The following is a 21,104-nucleotide window of genomic DNA, read 5'->3' on the forward strand; positions in this document are numbered from 1 at the left end:
AATAAAATACATTGGGATAGGTGTTTTCAAATCTGATGAATAAGTTAACACTGAATCATAGAAGTTATCTATAGAGTTTGCTCAAAAATAAATTGCTGAGCCATTTTAGAATGCATTGGGTCCTTGGGGGAGTTTTTGTGAACCACATTTCCAAACTGTAATGTATTGGAATAGTAGTACAGTTGTAAATATGTTTAGAATTGCTACCCTGTAAAATAGTTTTTCACATAAGGAGATGAGTTAGGATTCTTTCTGCAAAAAAACAAAGTTGAAACTGACTTGAAAAAATGAGGACATTTATCATCCCGTATAACAAGGGGTCCAGATGTAGGGAGGCTGCTGGTCCAGTTCACTTCAAAGTTACACCATACGCAAAAATAAACTCAAAGTGGATAAAAGACTTAAATGAAAGATGGGAAACAATAAAAATACTAGAGGCCTGGTGCATGAAATTTGTGCATGGATAGGGTTTCTAGGCCTGGCTGGCGATCAGGGCCAATCAGAGCCTTTCGGCTGCCCGCCAGGGCCTTCCTTCATTCCACACTGCCCCCTGGTGGTCAGCGCACATCATAGCAAGCGATGGAACTCCCGGTCGAACTCTCGAGGGGACACTTTGCAAATTAGCCTTTTATATATACAAATTAGAGGAATCCACAGGCAGCAAAATCTCAGACATATGCCAACGCAATATCTTCACTGATACAGCTCCTAGGGCAATGGAAACTAAAAAGAAAATAAACAAATGGGACTACATTAAAATAAAAAGCAAAAGAAACCATCCACAAAGCAACAAGAAAGCCCACTGCAGGGGAGAACATATTTGCAAATGTTATCTCCATTAGGGGCTTAATCTCCAACATTTACAGGGAATTCACACAACTTAACGAAAGGAAGATTAAACAACCCAATCAAAAGGGCAATGGACCTAAATAGATACTTTTCGAAAGAAGACAGAAGGAAAGCCAAGAGACATGAAAACAGGCTCAAAGTCACAAATCATCCGAGAGATGCAAATCAAAATGACAATGAGGTACCATCTCACACCTGTCAGAATGGCTATCATCAACAAATCAGCAAATGACAAGTGCTGGAGAGGATGCAGAGAAAAGGGAACCCTCATGCATTGCTGGTGGGAATGCAGACTGGTGCAGCCACTGTGGAGAACAGTATGGAGTTTCCTCAAAAAACTAAAAAAGGAACTCCCATTTGACCCAGTGATGCCACTTCCAGGAATATATCCCAAGAAACTAGAAACACCAATCAGAAAGGATATATGCACCCCTATGTTTATAGCAACACAATTTACCATAGCTAAGATTTGGAAACAGCCTAAGTGCCCATCAGCAGATGAGTGGATTAAAAAACTGTGGTACTTCTACACAATGGAATACTACACTACTATAAAAAGGAAGGAACTCCTACCATTTGCAACAGCATGGATGGAGCTGGAGAGCATTATGCTAAGTGAAATAAGCCAGTCAGAGAAAGATAAATGTCACATGATCTCACTCATTTGGGGATTATAATGGACAACATAAACTAATGAACAAAAACAGATTCAGAGACAGTGAAGCATTGATCAGATGCTCAAACCTCAGAGGGAAGGTAGGGGAGGGTGGAGGTAAAGGAGAGAGATCACCCAAAGGACCTGTATGCATGCATATAAGCATAATCAATGCACACAGACACCAGGGAGTGGGGGTGAGGGCATGAATGGGACTGGGGTGGGGAGGCAATGGGGGAATAAGAACACATATGTAATACTTTAATCAATAAAGAAAAAAAATCCCTAAAAAAATATGCCACCTATTGTACAGGCAGATTTTAATCAAGAGCTTTGGTCCTAATCGGTTTGGCTCAATAGATAGAGCATCGACATGCAGAGTAAAGGGTCTTGGGTTCAATTCTGGTCAATGGCACATTACCTCTGTTGCAAGCTCGCTCCCGGCCCTAGTTGGGGCATGTGCAGGAGGCAACCGATCAATATGTCTCTCTCACATAGATGTTTCTCTCTGTCTCTCCCCCTCCCTTCCACTCTCTGAAAATCAATGGAAAAATATCCTCAGGTCTCGGGTGAGGATTAACAAAAATAAATAAATAAATAGCTTTGGATAATAGTCCTGGCTGCTGTGGCTCAGTGGTAAGAGCATTGGCTCACACACTAAAGGGTCTCAGGTTCGATTCCCAATCGAGGACACATACCTTGGTTGTATGTTCATCCCTGCCCCAGTCAGGGCATGTGTGGGCGGCAACCAATTGATGTGTTTCTCTCACATTGATGTTTCTCTCTCTCTTTCTCTCTCTCTCTCTCTCTCTCTCTCTCTCTCTCTCTCTCTCCCCCCCCTCCTCTCTCTCTCTCTCTCCCCCCTCCCTCCCTCATCCTCTCTCTCTCCCCCCTCCCTCCCTCATCCTCTCTCTCCTCTCCTTTCCTTCCACTCTCTCTAAAAAATAATAAATAAATAAATGAATAAATGGAAAAAAATATCCTCAGGTGAGGATTAACAAACAAAAAGGTTTGGAGAATAAAGGTTATTTTCCAATCTTTTTGAGAAAGTGTAATGTGATATAGATATTTGCATATTTGGTAATTCTAACATCTGTGTATCATTTTTATCCACAGCTAATAAGAGACATGGTTAATGTCTGTGAAACTAATCTGTCCAAACCCAACCCGCCATTTCTGGCCAAATACCGAGCTTTGAGATGCAAGATTGAACATGTGGAACAGAACTCGGAGGAATTTTTAAGAGTTAGAGAAGAGGTATTGCAAAATAATTGCAGGTAAGCATAAGGAAACGTGTGTGGATCTGTTCTTCTGTAATGCTTTTTCAGATATGGATACAAAGCCGATTGCCACAATTACCTAGATACATTAATTCTCAGTAATAAGATAACTGTGTTGTGATGACCAATTACTTTTGTATGTGTTTATAATAGGCAGTATGCTATGCTTGAAAACACTCCCTACTATTCTGCTCGGATTTCAAAGTTACCCAATCTTGATGAGAATTAAATTTTAAAAATTTAAATCAAAAGGGTATTTAAGTTTGTGTTTGAAGGGTGTTACATAAGAAAATGCACCTAAATTAAGATTTTAAAATACAAAAAAATATGTGTATGTTCATAGCAGCACATGAATCATAAATGCTACAAATTAGATCTCATGTAGGTTTTGCTGTGGTTAGGAGTTGGTTTTCCAGCACTCCACTAGAACCAGACCTAGCCTGCCTCCCTGTGGATGGATTCAAACCTATCTCAAAATATGTTCTGTCTTCCTTGGGTGATCATCTTCAAATTCCATTCCCAAGACCACTTCCCACCCACTAAGATGGTTATATTTTTAAAAGTGGAAAATTATACGTGTTGGTGAGGATGTGGAGAAATCGGAGCCCTCACACATTGCTTGTGGAATGTAAAGTGGTGCAGCTGCAATTTGGTGATTCTCAAAAAATTAAACACAGAATGATCGTTTGCCTCAGTAAGTTCACTCCTCCTTATAGACCCAAAAGAACTGAAAACAAGTACTTAAACAGATACTGTGCATGAATGTTCATAGCAGCACTATTCAAAAGCCCAAAGGTTATTTCCAAAATTATGGTATATACATATAATGGAATATTATTCAGCCATGAAAAGGAATGAAGCACTTGGACATGCTGCAACACAGATGCACCTTGAAAACATTTTGTTGAGTGAAAGAAGCCAAACATGGAGTCAAAGGGAAAGAAGAGCTACGTTCTTAGGAGCTGAGGAGGGGGGTGTAGTTCAGTCATCTAATGTGAGTCAAGCAAGTCCTTAGAGATCTCACCTGCTGCCCCCAAGTATTTATACAACAAAGGTGGGCCTCTTCCTAGGGAAAGATTTTGCTGCTGGGAAAAATTAGATTTCTCCATTTCATTTCACTAATAATGATTTTTTAAATAAATTTTTGTTGTTCTAAAATTTATATTCTTTGTTGAAAATTTAGAGACTATATAAAAATATGAAGAGCTCTGGCTGGTGTGGCTCAGTGGTAGAGTGTTGCCTGCACACCAAAGGGTCGTGGGTTCCATTCCCAGTCAAGGGCACCTACCTGGGTTGCAGGTTATCCCCACCCCAGTCAGGGCATGTGCTGGAGATAACCAATTGATGTGTCTCTCTCAAACTGATATTCTCTCTCTCTCTCTCTCTCTCTCTTTCTCTCTCTCTCTCTCTCTCTCTCTCCCCCCGCTTCCCTCCCGTTCATTCTCTAAAAATCAATGAAAAAAATGTCATCGGATGAGGATTAACAACAAGAAACATGAAGAGAATGAAAGATCACTCCAAATCTTCCCACCCAGAGATAACCCAGAGATTATATAACCACTGTAAATACTTTGGTGTTGTAGAACATATTCCAAGTTGAATTATTGATTCTTCTCTTCACCCAGTAGTGTACTAGTAGGCCAGCTCTCCGAATAAAAGTCCTGATTTATAATATTTGCTGATTTCTGTGGTGTAAATACTCCTACCATAGCTCATATCAAGCTACTGACCTGACACCACTGAGTGTGGAGCTGGGAAGACGTGCTCAGTAAGCTTTCATAACCCCTTGGTACCTACAACTCTTTCCCTCAGTAGTACCCCCAGTCTTTCCTCTTGTTTCCCCACTTTAGCCACCCACCCTGAGCCACTAATGATTCTCTCTGGCTCATCCCCACATCACATGTTCTGTCTGTTCTGCTTCCAAATATCTGGTTAAAATCCACTGGTTTTCTTTTACAATGCTGCCATCTTTAGTGCAGAACACTGTTATCTCGTTTATACCAACACCCTTCCTGATGTTCTTGCCACTCCTGCTCTATCCAATATGTTTTCCTACAATGAGCAGTTAGATCTTTAAAATATGTACTACACCAGTGGTTCTCAACCTTCCTAATGCCGCGACCCTTTAATATAGTTCCTCATGTTGTGGTGACCCCCAACCATAAAATTATTTTTGCTGCTACTTCCTAACTGTAATTTTGCTACTGTAAACAATATGTAATTATATATGTGTTTTCCGATGGTCTTAGGCGACCCTGTGAAAGGGTCGTTCGATCCCCAAAGGGGTCGCGACCCACAGGTTGAGAACCGCTGTACTACACCATCTTCCAATACATGTCACTTCCAAAGAGAGGCCTTTCTTGACCACCTCTCTCTGAACCTGGTTGGTTTGTTGTTTTTTAATCCTCATCTGGAGATATTTATTCCATTGATTTTTTTTTAGAGAGAGTAGGAGGGGGGAGAGAGAGAGAAATATCAATGTGAGAGAGACACATCGATTGATTGCCTCCCACACTTGCCCCAACTGGGGCGGAGATGAACATGCAACCAAGGTTGGTGCCCTTGACTGGGAATTGAACCCTCAACCCTTCTGTCCTCAGACCGACACTCTAACCAGTGAACAACTGGCCAGGGCCTGGTTATTTCTTTTTTTTTTTTTTAATATATTTTTATTGATTTCAGAGAGGAAGGGAGAGAAAGAGTTAGAAACATCAATGATGAGAGAGCATCATCGATCGGCTGCCTCCTGCACGCCTCCCACAGGGGATCCAGCCCGCAACCAGGGCATGTGCCCTTGACCAGAATCGAACCTGGGACCTTTCGGTTCGCAGGCTGACGCTCTATCCACTGAGCCAAACCGGCTAGGGCCCTGGTTATTTCTTTAGTAGCACTTAAAATCAGGCATTTGTTAACTTGTTGATTTTTATCTTTCATTAGAATGTAATCTCCATGAAGCCCTAGAGACCATGTTATCTTATTTCCAGTGCCTGGCAGGATACTTGGCACAGAGTCTAATCATTGAATGCATGAGTGAATGAATGAGCATATATATGATAATATTTTGGATCATACTATGCATATAGTTTTATAATCTATTAAAATTTATATTTTACTATAAGTTTTACTTCATAGCTTTATTTATTTTTGAGTGTGATTTTTTTTTTAATGGCTGGAATGGCTGCATAATATTTTGAAAATAAAATGTGTTATGATTCATTGCATCCGACATTGGGGCTGTTTTGTGGTTTCTGCTGATAATGATTTTTCGCTATGTTTTTCTTCTAATTCTTACAGTAAAAGCCCAGTGGACATCCTGCAGATATTTAGAGTTGGCAGAGTGAATGAAACCACAGAGTTTTTGAGCCAGCTTGGCAACGTGAAGCCCTTGTTGCATGGCTCTCCTGTGAGAAGTTTTGTGGGAATCCTGTCCCGGTAAGAGTGCACCATCTTCACTTACCAAGCTTTTCAGCCTCACAAATGTGAAGTGTCTTACATTTTTTTTACAAGCAAAATTTTTTAAAATATATTTTTATTGATTTTAGAGAGGGAGAGAGAGGTAGAAACATCCTATATAATAAAAGCCTAATATGCAAATTGCCCCTAAACTGGAAGTTTGACCAGGGGGTGGGGCCAGCCTGCCAACCACCTGTGTCCCCTCCCTCTGACTGGCCCCGCCCCCGATCGCCTCCCCCCCAATCAGGGACAGGGCCGGTGGGCCAACCTCCCATGTCCCCTCCCCCTGGCCGGCCCGGCCCAATTTGCTCCAATCGTGGCCGGTTGGCCAGACCCCAATTGTGCACAGATTTGTGCATCGGCCTCTAGTTAATAATAAGAGAGAATTTTTTAAAAAATATATTTTATTGATTTTTTACAGAGAGGAAGGGAGAGGGATAGAGAGTTAGAAACATCCATGAGAGAGAAACATCGATCAGCTGCCTCCTGCACACTCCCCACTGGGGATGTGCCCGCAACCAAGGTACATGCCCTTGGCCGGAATCGAACCTGGGACCCTTGAGTTCGCAAGCTGATACTCTATCCACTGAGCCAAACCAGTCAGGGCAAGAGAGAATTATTGATCGGTTGCCTCCTACATGCCCCCTACTGTGGATTGAACCCCTGCATGTGCCCTGACCAAGAATGGAACTGTGATCTCCGGGTTCATAGGTCGATGAACTAAGCCACAGTGGTCGGTCTCAATTTTTTTATATATGACATGGGTCTTGTCAGTTAATATCAGCCAGCTAACTATTCCAGAGGAAATTGAACACTTTAAGTTATAAGTACCTGGCATATAATTTAAATAATGTGTTTATTATTATATCTACTTTAAGTGCAATGTATGGATATGAATTGCTTCTTGAAGACAGTATCATTAAAGAAAGGTGATTATCAGCCCTGACTGGGTAGCTCAGTTGCTTACAGTGTCGTCCTAATATATGCCCATGTTGTGGATTTGATCCCCATAGGGCACATACTAGAATCAACCCATGAATAACTGGAACAACAAATCCTTCTCTTCTCTTCTCTTCTCTCCTCTCCTCTCCTCTCCTCTCCTCTCCTCTCTTCTTCTCTCCTCTCCTCTCCTCTCCTCTCCTCTCCTCTCCTCTCCTCTCCTCTCCTCTCCTCTCCTCTCCTCTCCTCTCTTCTTCTCTCCTCTCCTCTCCTCTCCTCTCCTCTCTTCTTCTCTCCTCTCCTCTCCTCTCCTCTCCTCTCCTCTCCTCTCCTCTCCTCTCCTCTCCTCTCCTCTCCTCTCCTCTCTTCTTCTCTCCTCTCCTCTCCTCTCCTCTCCTCTCCTCTCCTCTCTTCTTCTCTCCTCTCCTCTCCTCTCCTCTCCTCTCCTCTCCTCTCCTCTCCTCTCCTCTCCTCTCCTCTCCTCTCCTCTCCTCTCCTCTCTTCTTCTCTCCTCTCCTCTCCTCTCCTCTCCTCTCCTCTCCTCTCCTCTTCTCTTTCCCCCTCTCTCTCTAAAGTTCAATAAATAAAAATTTAAAAGATAAAGGTGATTATCTATTTTATGAGTTTTCCATGTGTATCTAATCTAAAGATAGTCCAAAATTTAAAGAGAAAGATTTAATTAGAGTGTCCAGATACTATTTAACACCACTATGGTTTTCTGTTTGTTTGAATAAATACTTAATATTGAAGCTTAAATGAAGTCATAGGAAGCAGAGGAAAATATAATTTAATCTGGATCCTTAATTAAATACGTAATAAGAAACTTAAAAAGAAACATACAAGATCCATCAGGAAAAAACTTTCCACAACTGTTGAGGGATCCAGAAGACACTTGCACTTATCAGAAGGATGCCAATTTTTCTTGAATTAACCTGTAAAATTAATGGTATCACAGTAAAAGTCCTAACAAGATTTTCTTAAAAGAAATAAAAAGCTGATTCTACAGCACACATTTTTCTAAAAATTTGACATTGCCAGGGTTGAAAACAAGTAATGAGGGAGGATTAACTAGTCTATACATTAAAAATACATTATAAAACTATATTAATTAAAATGTGAGGTGGTGCCTAAATAGATGAATGAACAGAATAAAGAGTCCACAAATACACAAAAGCAGAGTATTTAGTGTATGATAAAAGTAGGTTTTATTTGTGTGGAAGAAAATCATTTCTTCAATGCTATATATTGGGATAAATGGATAACCACCTGGAAAAAAAAATAGAAAATTGGACCCTTATCTCATTTCTCACTTAAATAAACTCCACATAGAGTAAAGATTTAAATATTAAAAATAAAACTGTAAAGGTACTAAATGAAAAACAGGAGAATATAAAAAAATAATAATCTTAGAGTGGGAATGGCTTTTCTAAGGAGGACTAAAACCCAAAGCCATTTTACAAAATTAATTCCCCCTCATAATACAAAATTCAAACAGAAGGTATTTGTATACTAAAAAGCAGACATCTCCTTTTCCCACGTTCCCAGAGATAAACGTGAACAATCTGAATGCCCACAAGTCCAATAGTAACTACAATGACCTTGAGCAGGGGAAAAGTGCAGTTGGTGCTGGGCTTAAACATTGTCTGGCTGAGCACTGAGGGGGTTGGGCCTGAAGGATGCTGAGCCTAGGGACAGGGAAAATGGCCAGCAAATCAGGGCTGCTCAAGACAGTGATGAGAACCATTCACCAGTGAACAGGCCATCGCCTGGGTCATTTTCATGGCACCTGGAACTCCTTCTATGGGGTTACTTTGAAAATGTATTTTTTTCATTTCATGCTATTTATTTGTTGTCTTTTAATTGGTGTTTTTAATTTTTATTGTATTTTTTATTTAAAAAATAATATTTTAATAAAAATTAATATTTTTTCTTGAACATTAACTTATCAGACACTGAATAACTGCAAAAATTAATAAGCGTAATGCAAATAAACCTATTTTTCTTGTTCTCCGAAAGTGAAATATTTCCTATTGCGCACACCAAACAAGTCAGTCCAACACTAATGATGTGGCAACCGGCTGCTAAAATATTCACTGCTAGTATTAGTGGAGAGAAATGGTGTACCTGCCCATAAGACATGTAAGGGAAATGAATGCAACACGATTATAGTAATCAATCATTAGCAAACGTTGTAGTTTGTTATTAATAATTATGTATAACAGGATATTGTAAAAAATTAAGTTATGAAATGTTTTTTTGAAATTTTTTTGTATTTTATTCTTTTTCATCTTTATTTTTGAAAGTATTAAACATGTCTCCACCCCCCCCAATTGACCTCTTCTAGCCCACATCCACCCCCAAGCCCCCCCCCGGCCTTCACCCCTCTATTGTCTGTGTCCATGGGTTATGCATATATGCATACAAGGTATTTAGTTGATCTCTTCCAACCCACCCTCCCTCCCCCACCTTCCCTCTGAGATTCCACAGTCTGTTTCATGCTGCTATGTCTCTGGATCTATTTTGTTTCTCCATTGATTTTATTCCTTAGACTAGAGGCCCGGTGCACAAAAATTTGTGCACTGGGGGGTAGAGGGAGGTCGTCCCTCAGCCCAGCCTGTGCCCTCTCGCAGTCTGGGACCCCTCGGGAGATAACGACCTGCTGGCAGAGGGCAGGCCCAATCCCTAAGTGCAGCCCCTGGTCGGGCTCAGAGCAGGGCCGACTGGGGAGTTGGGGCGCTGCCCCCTGTCATGCACAGAGCAGGGCGGATCGGGAGGTTGCGATGCCACCCTCAGTCACGCTCAAGGTCGGGCCGATTGGGGGGTTGGGACACCACCCCCTGTCACACTCAAGGCAGGGTCGATGGGGAGGTTGCGGCGCCACCCCCTGTCATGCACAGAGCAGGGCCCATCAGAGGGGTTGGGGCTCCGTACCCTGTCACGCACAGAGCAGGGCCCATCAGAGGGGTTGGGGCTCCGTACCCTGTCACGCACAGAGCAGGGCGGATCAGGGGGTTGGGGTGCCATCCTCTATCATCCACAGAGCAGGGCCAATAAGGGGGTTGGGGCGCTGCCACTATCACACTCAGGGCAGGGCCAATGGGGAGGTTATGGCTCTACCCCATCACACACAGAGCAGGGCCTGTGGAGGGGGGATTGGGGTGCCGCCCTCTATCACCCGCAGAGCAGGGCCGATCAGGGGGTTGAGGCGCCGCCCCCTGTCACACAGAGCCGCACGGCGATCAGGGGGTTGGGGAGGTCCCCCCTATCAGGCACAGAGCAGAGCTGATCAGGTGGTTGGGGCGCCTTCCCCTGTCACGAACAGAGCAGGGCGGATAGGTAGGTTGTGGCCCCGCCCCCTGTCACACACAGAGCTGCAGGGCAATCAGGGGGTTTGGGCGCTGCTCACTGTCACACTGATCCCAGTGCCAGGAGGCCTCACGGCTCCGCTGATCCTGGTAGTGGGAGGCATATTACCCTTTTACTGTATAGGATAGAGGCCTGGTGCACGGGTGGGGGCCAGCTGGTTTGCCCTGAAGGGTGTCCTGGATCAGGGTGGGTGTCCCCACTGGGGTGCCTGGCCAGCCTGGGTGAGGGGATGATGGCTGTTTGCAGCTGGTCACACACCCTTCAGGGTGGGGGTCCCCACTGGGGTGCCTGGCCAGTCTGGGTGAGGGGCTGAGGGCTGTTTTCAGGCTGGCGGGTGACTGAAGCTCCCAACTGCTCCTTTTTTTCTTTTTCTTTTTATTCTGGGCCAGCTTTAGCTCTGGCTCCAGCTCTGAGGCCTCTGCTGCTGAAAGCAGGTATCTGGTTTGTTTGGGTTCTATAGTTGAAACGCTGTATCAACTCCAGTTCTGAGATCCTGGCAGGCTGAAAGCAGGTTTCTGGGGGTTTTGTTTAGCTTCTATATTTGTAACTATGTTTCAAACTGCAAGCTCAGAGGCCGGCAAAGCAGGTGGGGAACGTTGGTTTCCTCTGTCACTGAAGCAAGCAAGCCTCATGTTCGCTTCAAGCTGCCGGGCTGCCAGCCGCCATCTTGGCTGGCAGTTAATTTGCATATCTCGCTGATTAGCCAATGGGAAGGGTAGCGGATGTACGCTAATTACCATGTTTCTCTTTTATTAGATAGGATTCCCCATATGAGTGAGATCATGTGGTACTTGTCTTTCTCTGACTGGCTTATTTCACTTAGCATGATGTTCTCCAGGTCCCTCCAAGCTGTCTCAAAGGGTAAGAGATCCTTCTTTTCTACTGCTGCATAGTGTTCCATGGTGTAAATGTACCACAGCTTTTTTATCCACTCATCTACTGATAGGCACTTGGGCTTTTTCCAGATCTTAGCTATTGTGCTTTTGAAATGTAAATGGCCATCTTATGTGCCTGGCTCCCTTTACTCCACATTTTTTGTTTTTCTTTCTTTATTGATCAAGGTATTTTATATGTGTCCTTTTGTCCCCATTGCCCCCTCGCATCCCCCTACCCCTGATCATGCCCTCACCTACCTGGTGTCTGTGTCCATTGGTTATGCTTATATGCATGCATACAAGTCCTTTCGTTGATCTCTCTCCCTTACCTCCACCCTCCCCTACCTTCCCTCTGAGGTTTGAGCATCTGATCAATGCTTCACTGTCTCTGGATCTGTTTTTGTTCATTAGTTTATGTTGTTCATTATAATCCCCAAATGAGTGAGATCATGTGATATTTATCTTTCTCTGACTGGCTTATTTCACTTAGCATAATGCTCTCCAGCTCCATCCATGCTGTTGCAAATGGTAGGAGTTCCTTCCTTTTTATAGTAGTGTAGTATTCCATTGTGTAGATGTACCACAGTTTTTTAATCCACTCATCTGCTGATGGGCACTTAGGCTGTTTTCAAATCTTAGCTATAGTAAATTGTGCTGCTATGAACATAGGGGTGCATATATCCTTTCTGATTGGTGTTTCTGGTTTCTTTGAATATATTCCTAGAAGTGGTATTACGGGGTCAAATGGGAGTTCCATTTTTAGTTTTTTGAGGAAACGCCATACTGTTCTCCACAGTGGCTGCACCAATCTGCATTCCCATCAGCCATGCATGAGGGTTCCTTTTTCTTCAAATCCTCACCAGTACTTGTCATTCGCTGATTTGTTGATGATAGCCATTCTGACAGGTGTGAGATGGTACCTCATTGTCGTTTTGATTTGCATCTCTCTGATGATTAGTGACTTTGAGCCTGTTTTCATATGTCTCTTGGCCTTCTTTCTGTCTTCTTTCAAAAAGTATCAATATAGGACCATTGTCCATTTTTCAATTGGGTTGTTTACCTTCCTTTTGTTAAGTTGTATGAGTTCCCTGTAAATGTTGGAGATTAAACCCTTATCGGAGATAACATTGGCAAATATGTTCTCCCATTCAGTGGATTTTCTGTTGTTTTGTTAATGGTTTCTTTTGCTGTGCAGAAGCTTTTTATTTTGATGTAGTTCTATTTGTTTATTTTCTCGTTAGTTTCCATTGCCCTAGGAGTGGTATTGGTGAAGATATTGCTTTGGCATATGTCTGAGATTTTGCTGCCTGTGGATTCCTCTAATATCTTTGTGGTTTTCCGTTTTACGTTTAACTCCTTTATCCATTTTGAGTTTATTTTTGTGTATGGTGTAAGTTGGTGGTCTAGTTTCATTTTTTTTAATGTATCTGTCCAATTTTTGAAGAGACTATCTTGACTCCATTGTATGATCTTGCCTCCTTTGTCAAATATTAATTGAGCATAGTGGTTTGGATCGATTTCTGTGTTCTCTATTCTATTCCATTGGTCTATATGTTTGTTCTTTTGCCAGTACCAGGCAGTTTTGAGAACAGTGGCTTCGTAATACAGCTTGATATCTGGTATTGAGGTCCCTCCTACTTTGTTCTTCCAAAACTCAATCAGGAAGAATCAAAAAACCTGAATAGGCCGATAACTAATGACGAAATTAAAACAGTAATCAAAAAGCTTCTAGCAAACAAAAGCCTTGGACCGGATGGCTTCACAGGGGAGTTTTACCAAACATTCAAAGAAGAACTAAAACCAATCCTTCTCAGACTATTCCAAAAAATTTAAGAGGAAGCAATGCCAGTTGCTGCTGCTCAGCCTTGGGTCTTCTTTTGGAAGTTTTGGAGCTCTCTGACCAGCTGCAGTTTGTTAGATTTTATGCTGTGAAAGGAGGGCCATTCATATGCAAAAGCCACTGTGCACAGCTTGGATGGGGTTGTAAATTGGGTGGGGCTGGGACTCTGGGAATCACCAGGGTGGAGCAAACCTCAGTGGCTGCCAGTCAGCCCTGCATTGGAGAGGTTCCCACATCTCCACGATCTGTGCCCCCGCGCAGGAACAAGGATCGCTGCGAGCACCTCTGAGAGAAAGCTGCCCTCATGTTCCAGCCCATTACCAGACAGTCCAGTTTCTCCCTGTATGAGTCTGGGTCCCCAGAATGTCGCCCGGTACTGGAGTTCAGAGCAATCGGGAGCTTGTATCTCCCTCCCGATTGAAAATAAACAACAACGCACTCAGTTGCCAGCCTGTTTCACCTGTGCCTCCACACTTCCGCACCTCCTCAACACCGCACCTCCTCAACTTTGCACCTCCACACCTCTTACCAGTCTCAATGCGCTTTTTTCTTTCCTTCTAATTGTGGAACTTCCACTCAGCCAGCTTTCCTGTGGTTTTGGATGATCGATGTTTTGTCTTTTACTTGTAGTTTTGATGAGGTTGTGGGAGGCAGCAAGTACATGTTTTTACCTATGCCATCTTGGTTCTTACCCTATGTCTTTCGATTGGAGCATTTAATCCATTTACATTTAATGTTATTATTGATAAGTACTTGTTTGTCACCATTTTTATTTTTTATGTTTGTGTTCCTTCTTGCCTTCTGTTTCTTCTTTTTACAGCAGTCCCTTTAGCATTTCTTGCATTGCTGGCTTAGTGGTAATAAACTGTCTTAGCTCTTTTTTGTCTGTGAAGCTCCTGATTCCACCTTCAATTTGGAATGATAGCCTTGCTGGGTATAGTATTCTTGGTTTCAGTCCTTTGCTTTGCATCACTTTGTTTCATTCCATTCCCTTCTGGCTTGTTGTGTTTCTGGTGAGAAATCAGTTGATATTCTAATGGGAGATCCATTATAGGTAACTTTCTGTCTCTCTCTGGCAGCCTTTAAGATTCTTACTTTGTTGTTGATGTTTGCCAATTTAATTATGATGGTTCTTGGTGTTGGTCTTTTTGGGTTCATCTTCTTTGAACTCTATGTGCTTTTTGGATTTGCATGGATTTTTCTTGCCAAAATCAGGGAAGTTTTCTGTCATTATTTCTTCAAACAGGTTTTCTATTCCTTGCTCCACTTCCTCTCCTTTTGGTACTCCTATTATGTGGATGTTGTTGTGTTTCATGGTATCCCAAAGCTCCCTTAGGCTCTCCTCCTCTTGCTTTTTAAGTTTTCTTTCCAATTGCTGCTGTGTTTGTGTATTTTTTCCTACCTTGTCTTCTAATTCATTGATGCGGTCCTCAGCCTCTTCTAGTCTGCTGTTTAACCGTTCCATTGTGTTCTTTATTGCAGCTATGTTATTCTTCATTTTCTCTTGGTTCCTTTTCATGTTGGTGACATTCTCATTCAGCTTCTTGTAATTCTCATTGAGTTGTGTGTATTTTTCATCCAGCCTTTGAGCATCCTTATAACCATTACTCTGAATCCTTTCTCTGACATGTTACTTGTCTCCATCTCATTTAACTCCCTTTCTGGTGATTTCTTTTTCTTTCCTTTGGGGATTGTTTTTTTGTCTCCCCATTTTTTGCTCTAATGTTTTAATTGTTTCCATGTCTTAGATCCAACTGCTTTTGGGAGTGGTGCTACTGGTGCGATCCCTCAGGACTCCTGGGCTTGGTGATCTAGTGGAGGCCCCTACTTGAGCTATTTGGGTTCTCTTGATGTAGTTGGATCTTGAATGTTACTTTCTTATTCGTGGATGAAATCTCATCATGGATTGGCAATGTGACTCACCCTGGCTTTGTTGTGAAAGCTGTTTTGGATGTGACTGTGGTTCTGGCTCTTGTGGAAAAGGTTGTTGAGGTCTCACTGGTATGTGCTCACTGTGGGTTCCCAGTGTCCATGGCCCGGGAAGGAGTCTCGGGGCCTGAGACTCAGGTACTGTGACTTTGGCTGGTGTGGTGTGACTCTTGCTGGATTAGTGTCACTCTGCAACTCACTATGAGGGTCCTGGAGCCCATGACATTGGGGGTGGGGGGGGGTTTCTTATAGTCTGTGGTTGAGGTAGTGAGACTCTGGCCATAGTGATTTCCCTCTCTGAATCATGAGGGGGTTCAGGATCCAGCAGCTGAGGATGTGGGGATCTCGGAGACTATGATTGAAACAATGTGACCTTGTCCAGGGAGGCAAGTCCTCAGTAACTCACCAAGATGTCCAGAGGTAGGTAGCTGGGAGGGGGATGTCATGGATCCTGCTGAGGGAGCCGTGTGCCCTTGGTTGGAGAGGCACACACCTATGGGCATCTCATAGAGGGTCCAGGAGCCATCTGCAAGGAATGTATGCTCGTGGGGCCACACACTGGATTGGAGCCATTGTGGTGTGCCACCGGCCCCATGGAGGGAGAAGTCCCAGGTTCTGCTTTGGGGGATGTGCGCCTTTGGTTGAATACACATATCCAGCTGCTGCTTACAAAGGCGCCCAGGAGCTGTCTGCTGGAGCAGTGGGTTCAGGGGGTTCATGTGCTGGAGCGGCGCTACCGTGGGGACTGGATGCCAGTGGCCAGGGTTGTGCCTTGCAGTGGTTCAGAGAAGCACCTAGGGGCCGCCTGCTGGGATCATTGCAGTGGATCATTGCAACTGCAGTGACTGGAGGTCAGCAGCTAAGGAGGGGGAAGTCTGTGTTTCTGTTCCTGGAGCCTTGCGCCCTTGGTTGGATATGAGTGCACCTAGCAGAAGCTCACAGAGGCACCCGGGAGTCGCCTGCTGGGGCAGTTGCCTCAGGGGGCCTGCGTGCTGAAACCACGTGATCGCGGTGTCTTTGGGTAGGCAGCCAGGAAGGGGGAAACCCGAATTTCTACTGCCGGTGGATACAAGCAGTAGAAATTCTTGTTTGGATACAAGCGCGCCCAGCGAGGACTCAAGGAGGCACTCAGGAGCCGCCTATAGGGGCATTAGGCTCAGTAGGCTTGTGTGCTGGAAAGGCACAACTGTGGTGTCTGGAGGTCAGCAGCCAGGGAAGTCCCAATTTTTGCTGCCTTATGTCCTTGGTTGAAATTGCGTGTGCCCAGCGGGGGCTCACAAGGCACCCAGGAGCCGCCTGTTGGGGTGGTGGGGCTCAGGAGGCCTGCGTACTGGAAAGGTGTGACTGCGGTGTCCAGCAGTTGGCAGCTGTGGAGAAGGAAGACTCAGTTTTTGCTGCCGGGGCCTTGCGCCCTTGGTTGGATTTTTGCATGCCCAGCGGTTGGTCACAGAGGCACCCGGGAGCCATTTGCCAGGGTGGCATACTCAGAGGGGCCCTTGCGCTGAAGCCGCATGACTGCGGTGTCTGTGTACAGGCAGGCAGGAAAGTGGAAGACCAAATTTATGTTGCTGGGCCTGTGCACCCTTGGATACGAGCACGCCCAGTGGGGGCTCAGAGAGGCACCCATGAGCTGCCATTGGGGTGGTGGGCTCTGGAGGCTTGCACACTGGAAAGGCACAACTGTGGTGTCCAGAGGTCAGTGGCTGTGGAATAGGAAGACTCAGTTTTTGCTGCCGGGGCCTTGCATCTTTGGTTGGATTCGCACACACCCAGCTGCGGCTCACAGAGGCATCCAGGGGCCATTTGCCAGGGCGGTGCACTTAGAGGGTCCCTTGTGCTGAAGCCACATGACTGAGGTGTCTGTAGGCAGGCAGTTGGGAGGGTGGGAAGTCTGAATTTCTACTGCTGGGGCCGTGCACTCTTGTTTGGATATGAGCGCACCCAGCAGGGGCTCACAGAGGCACTCAGGAGCCACCTTTGGGGCGATGGGCTCAGGAGGCCTGCACGCTGTGTCTGGAGGTCAGCAGCTGTGGATTGAGCAGACTCAGTTTTTGCTGCTGGGGCCTTGCATCCTTGGTTGGATTCGCGCGTGCCCAGTGGTGGCCCACAGAGGCACTGGGGGCCCTTTGCCAGGGCAGCACACTCACGCACTGATAAGAGCGCACCCAGCAGGGGGGCTCACAGCGGCACCCAAGAGTACCTTGTGGGGTGGTAAGCTCAGGAAGCTGCATGCTGGGAAGGTGCAATTGAGGTGTCCGGAGTTCAGCAGCCAGGGAAGGGGAAGTCGCACTTACTGCTGCAGGAGCCATGCAGCCTTAGAGGTGGATGTCCTAGGGTCTGCAGGTCTGCGGGCGGGGCAGCAGGATTTGGGCTGGAGTGGCTGTAAGGTCATCGGCAGTTTCCAAAGCCAATCTGGGTGGTGGTGCTGATGAGTTCCTCGATGTTTTTATTATTTTCCAGCTTTATTGAGGTATGATTAACAAACACTGTATGTATTTAGGTTGTACAATGTGCTTTTAAAACATTTTTTTTTTATTAATTTCACAGAAGAAGGGAGAGGGAGAGAGAGATAGAAACATGAATGATGAGAGAGAATCATTGAGTGGCTGCTTCCTGCACACCCCCTACTGGGAATCGAGCCTGTAACCCAGGCATGTGCCCATGACTGGAATCAAACTTGGGACTGTTCATTCAGCAGGCCGATGCTCTTTTCACTGAGCCAAACCAGCCAGGGCCACAATATGATTTTTTAAAGGTATAAATCATGATTATATAATATAGGCATGCAGTATAAAATGATTACCACAATCAACTTAGTTAAAACTTCCATAGCTTGCCCTAGCCAGCTTGGCTCAGTGGATAAAGCCTGCGGACTGAAGGGTCTCAGGTTCGAGTCCAGCCAAGGACACATGCCCGGGTTATGGGCACGATCCCCAGTAGGAGGTGTGCAGGAGGCAGACGATCAATGATTCTCATCATTGATGTTTCTATCTCTCTCCTTCTCCCTTCCTCTCAGAAATCAATAAGGAAATATATTTAAAAAAAAAAAACTTCCATAGCTTACCTTTTCTTTTCTTATGTTGAGACCACAAGATCTACCATCTTAGCCAATTCAAGTATACAGTACCATATTATTAATTACTAGTGGCCCAATGCATGGATTTTGTGCACATTGAAAGGAAATTAATTAGAAGAAATATTTTAACACATTGTTTGCGGGTAGTTTTTATCACGCGCTAACAGGTGGCGTGGGCCATTTTTGCTAATTTTTTGTGCAAATGGCAACATTCAGTAAAATTACGATAACTTTAGTTTACGTATTTATACATTACCCGCATTCTACCACTAGTCTATAAAAAACGTATTAATACGTGTCCCGCGCTCTACTACACTGGTAGAACATATAAATACATAAAATGTATAAATACGTTTCCCGCTTACAATGTGTTAATATTGCTATTCACCCTTTCTCTATAATAGAAGTGTCAACCAAATTCACGATTGACAATGACAGAACAAAACACATGCTTGCGATTGGTGCCAGCGAGAGCTTTATATGTATTGTGCATGTGCGAGTCAACTTAGCCTTTTATAGATATAGAATAAACTTGCTTAATTAAACCTGCTTTCTGATTTAGCTAAACTTTTTCCAGCCCAGTGAAGAACCCCAACTTCTCTTTCAGGTAATTGTTAGCAACACAGCAGTAAATATCAACACGAAGCAGATTATTATTGTAAATCTCGCAGGGAGAACAGAGGGTGAAATATTTAACTGCAGCAGTGTTTGACTATATTCTGCGCAGTGAGAAAACCTGAAGTCATTTTCAAGGTCCACCATTTCTTTCTTCTTTTCAGTTGGGTCAAGTTTCTAAACTTTCTAAATCTTCATTTTCTGGGTAGTGAAAAGAAAATAGGATTCCATCGAGTTCCCTATCTACCTACTCAAGGATTTCTATGAGGATCAAATGAGATGAGGCATGTGAAAACGCTTCACAAACATTTGGTTAAAGTGTAAAATGTTTGCACTTGACTATAAAGCAAGTCATGTTCCTGGGCTGAAGAAACTCCAAGGAGGCTAGTCGTTGTTAGGGAGAGGAAGCCAGGTGTTGCTACATGACGTCATTACCAGGTGCCCACAGAGACCGTTTCCTGGCTGGGCTGGGCTGGGCTGGGCTTGGCTGTGGGCTGCATTTTGTGCCATTGCAACGTCAGCTGCAATTTGGTGGGGTGTCACTCTGAGGTGATGGCGGGGCCTGTGTCCCACTTGGGGGAAGCCGAATGTTGCTTTGTCGGTGCCAGGTCCACACTGCCGTTTCTCTGTAAATGGCCAGTGTGCATCATGGCAGCTCCTACATTGAGCGTCTGCCCCTGGGTGGTCAGTGTGTGTCATAGTGACCAGTTGGATGGTGAGAGGGACACTTATCATATTAGCCTTTCATATATATAGATAATACCATACTGTACATTACAAATATAAAATTTATTCATCTTATAACTGAAAGTTTGTATCCTTTGCATTGTTTTTTATTTTTTAGAGAGTGTGGAAGGGAGGGCAGGAGGGGAGAGAGAGAGAAACATCGATGTGAGAGAGGCACATCACTTGGTTGCCTTTGCACACAGTCCAACCTGGCTGAGGATGGAATCTGCAACCCAGGAATTGAACCCATGACCCTTCAGTGCTGGAGCTGATGCTTTAACCACTGAGAACATTTGCCAGAGCAGTTTGTACCCTTTGACCGAAATCTTCCCATTTCTCCCAGCCATTCTAGTCGTTGGTTCTATGAATTCGACTTTTTAAGATTCCACATATACTAGTAAGGAGGATATACAGTTTTTCTGTGTCTGGATTGCTTCCCTTAGCATAATACCCTTTAAATAGTACCTGTTTCTGCTAGAATTATGAGGCTATAATAAAAAGTTCCTTTTGCCCTGACTGGTTGGGCTCAGTGGATAGAGCGTCGGCCTGCAGACTCAAGGGTCCCAGGTTCGATTCCGGTCAAGGGCATGTACCTTGGTTGCAGGCAAATACCCAGTGGGGAGTGTGCAGGAGGCAGCTGATCGATGTTTCTCTCTCATCGATGTTTCTAACTCTCTATCCCTCTCCCTTCCTCTCTGTAAAAAATCAACAACAACAACAACAAAAATATATATATCTATAAAAAAGTTCCTTTTTTCTAGTAAACATTATAGTGCCCTTTTGTTTTTAGGGGGTTGCTTTTGCCCAAAGTAGTTGAAGATCGTGGTGTGAAAAGAACAGACATTGGAAATCTTGGGAGTGGAATATACTTCAGCAATTCACTCAGGTTAGTATTATTGTATCCTTAATCATGTTACTCATACCCATTACCAAGGAATCATTGCTGAATGCTTGCTCTGTTTTCCTCTGTCTTTCCCTAGTGAGGGATTTCTCACCCAGAAATGGGTAACTCATTTATTTATCAAACTAAAAAGCTTCTGTCTAGCAAGAGAAACTGCCAACAAAACAAAAAGTCAACCAACCAAATGGTAGAAGATATTTGCAAACAACAGTTCTGACAAGAGGTTAATCCTATATAATAAAAGAGTAACATACAAATCAACCAAACAGTGGAATGACCAGTCGCAATGATGCACACTGACCACCAGTGGGCAGACGCTTAATGCAGGAGCTGCCCCCTGGTGGTCAGTGCACTCCCACAGGGGGAGCACTACTCAGCCAGAAGCCCAGAAGCAGGGCTCATGGCTGGCAAGCACAGCGGCGGCAGTGGAAGCCTTTCCCACCTCTACGGCAGCACTAAGGATGTCCAACTGCTGCAGGGAGCGGGCCTAAGCCATCAGTTGGACATCCCCTGAGGGCTCCCGGCCTGTGAAAGGGCACAGGCTGGGCTGAGGGACCCCCTGAGTGCACGAATCTCGTGCACTGGGCCTCTAGTATTTAA

At 44.4% G+C, this 21,104-nt stretch overlaps 1 protein-coding gene across 1 annotated transcript in view; it reads left to right on the forward strand.

Moving 5' to 3' along the window:
- The window catches only part of PARP4 (poly(ADP-ribose) polymerase family member 4), a 120,433-nt gene that overhangs the window by 19,298 nt on the left and 80,031 nt on the right, over positions 1-21,104 (forward strand). Inside the window, exons 10-12 of the mRNA XM_081083578.1 lie at positions 2,621-2,781; positions 6,079-6,216; positions 20,394-20,489. Coding sequence (XP_080939704.1) covers positions 2,621-2,781; positions 6,079-6,216; positions 20,394-20,489 — 395 coding nt within the window. The remainder of the gene's footprint in view (positions 1-2,620; positions 2,782-6,078; positions 6,217-20,393; positions 20,490-21,104) is intronic.

This window comes from Myotis nattereri (genome assembly GCF_964212035.1).
Source record: "Myotis nattereri genome assembly, chromosome: 2".
Lineage (NCBI taxonomy): Eukaryota > Metazoa > Chordata > Mammalia > Chiroptera > Vespertilionidae > Myotis > Myotis nattereri.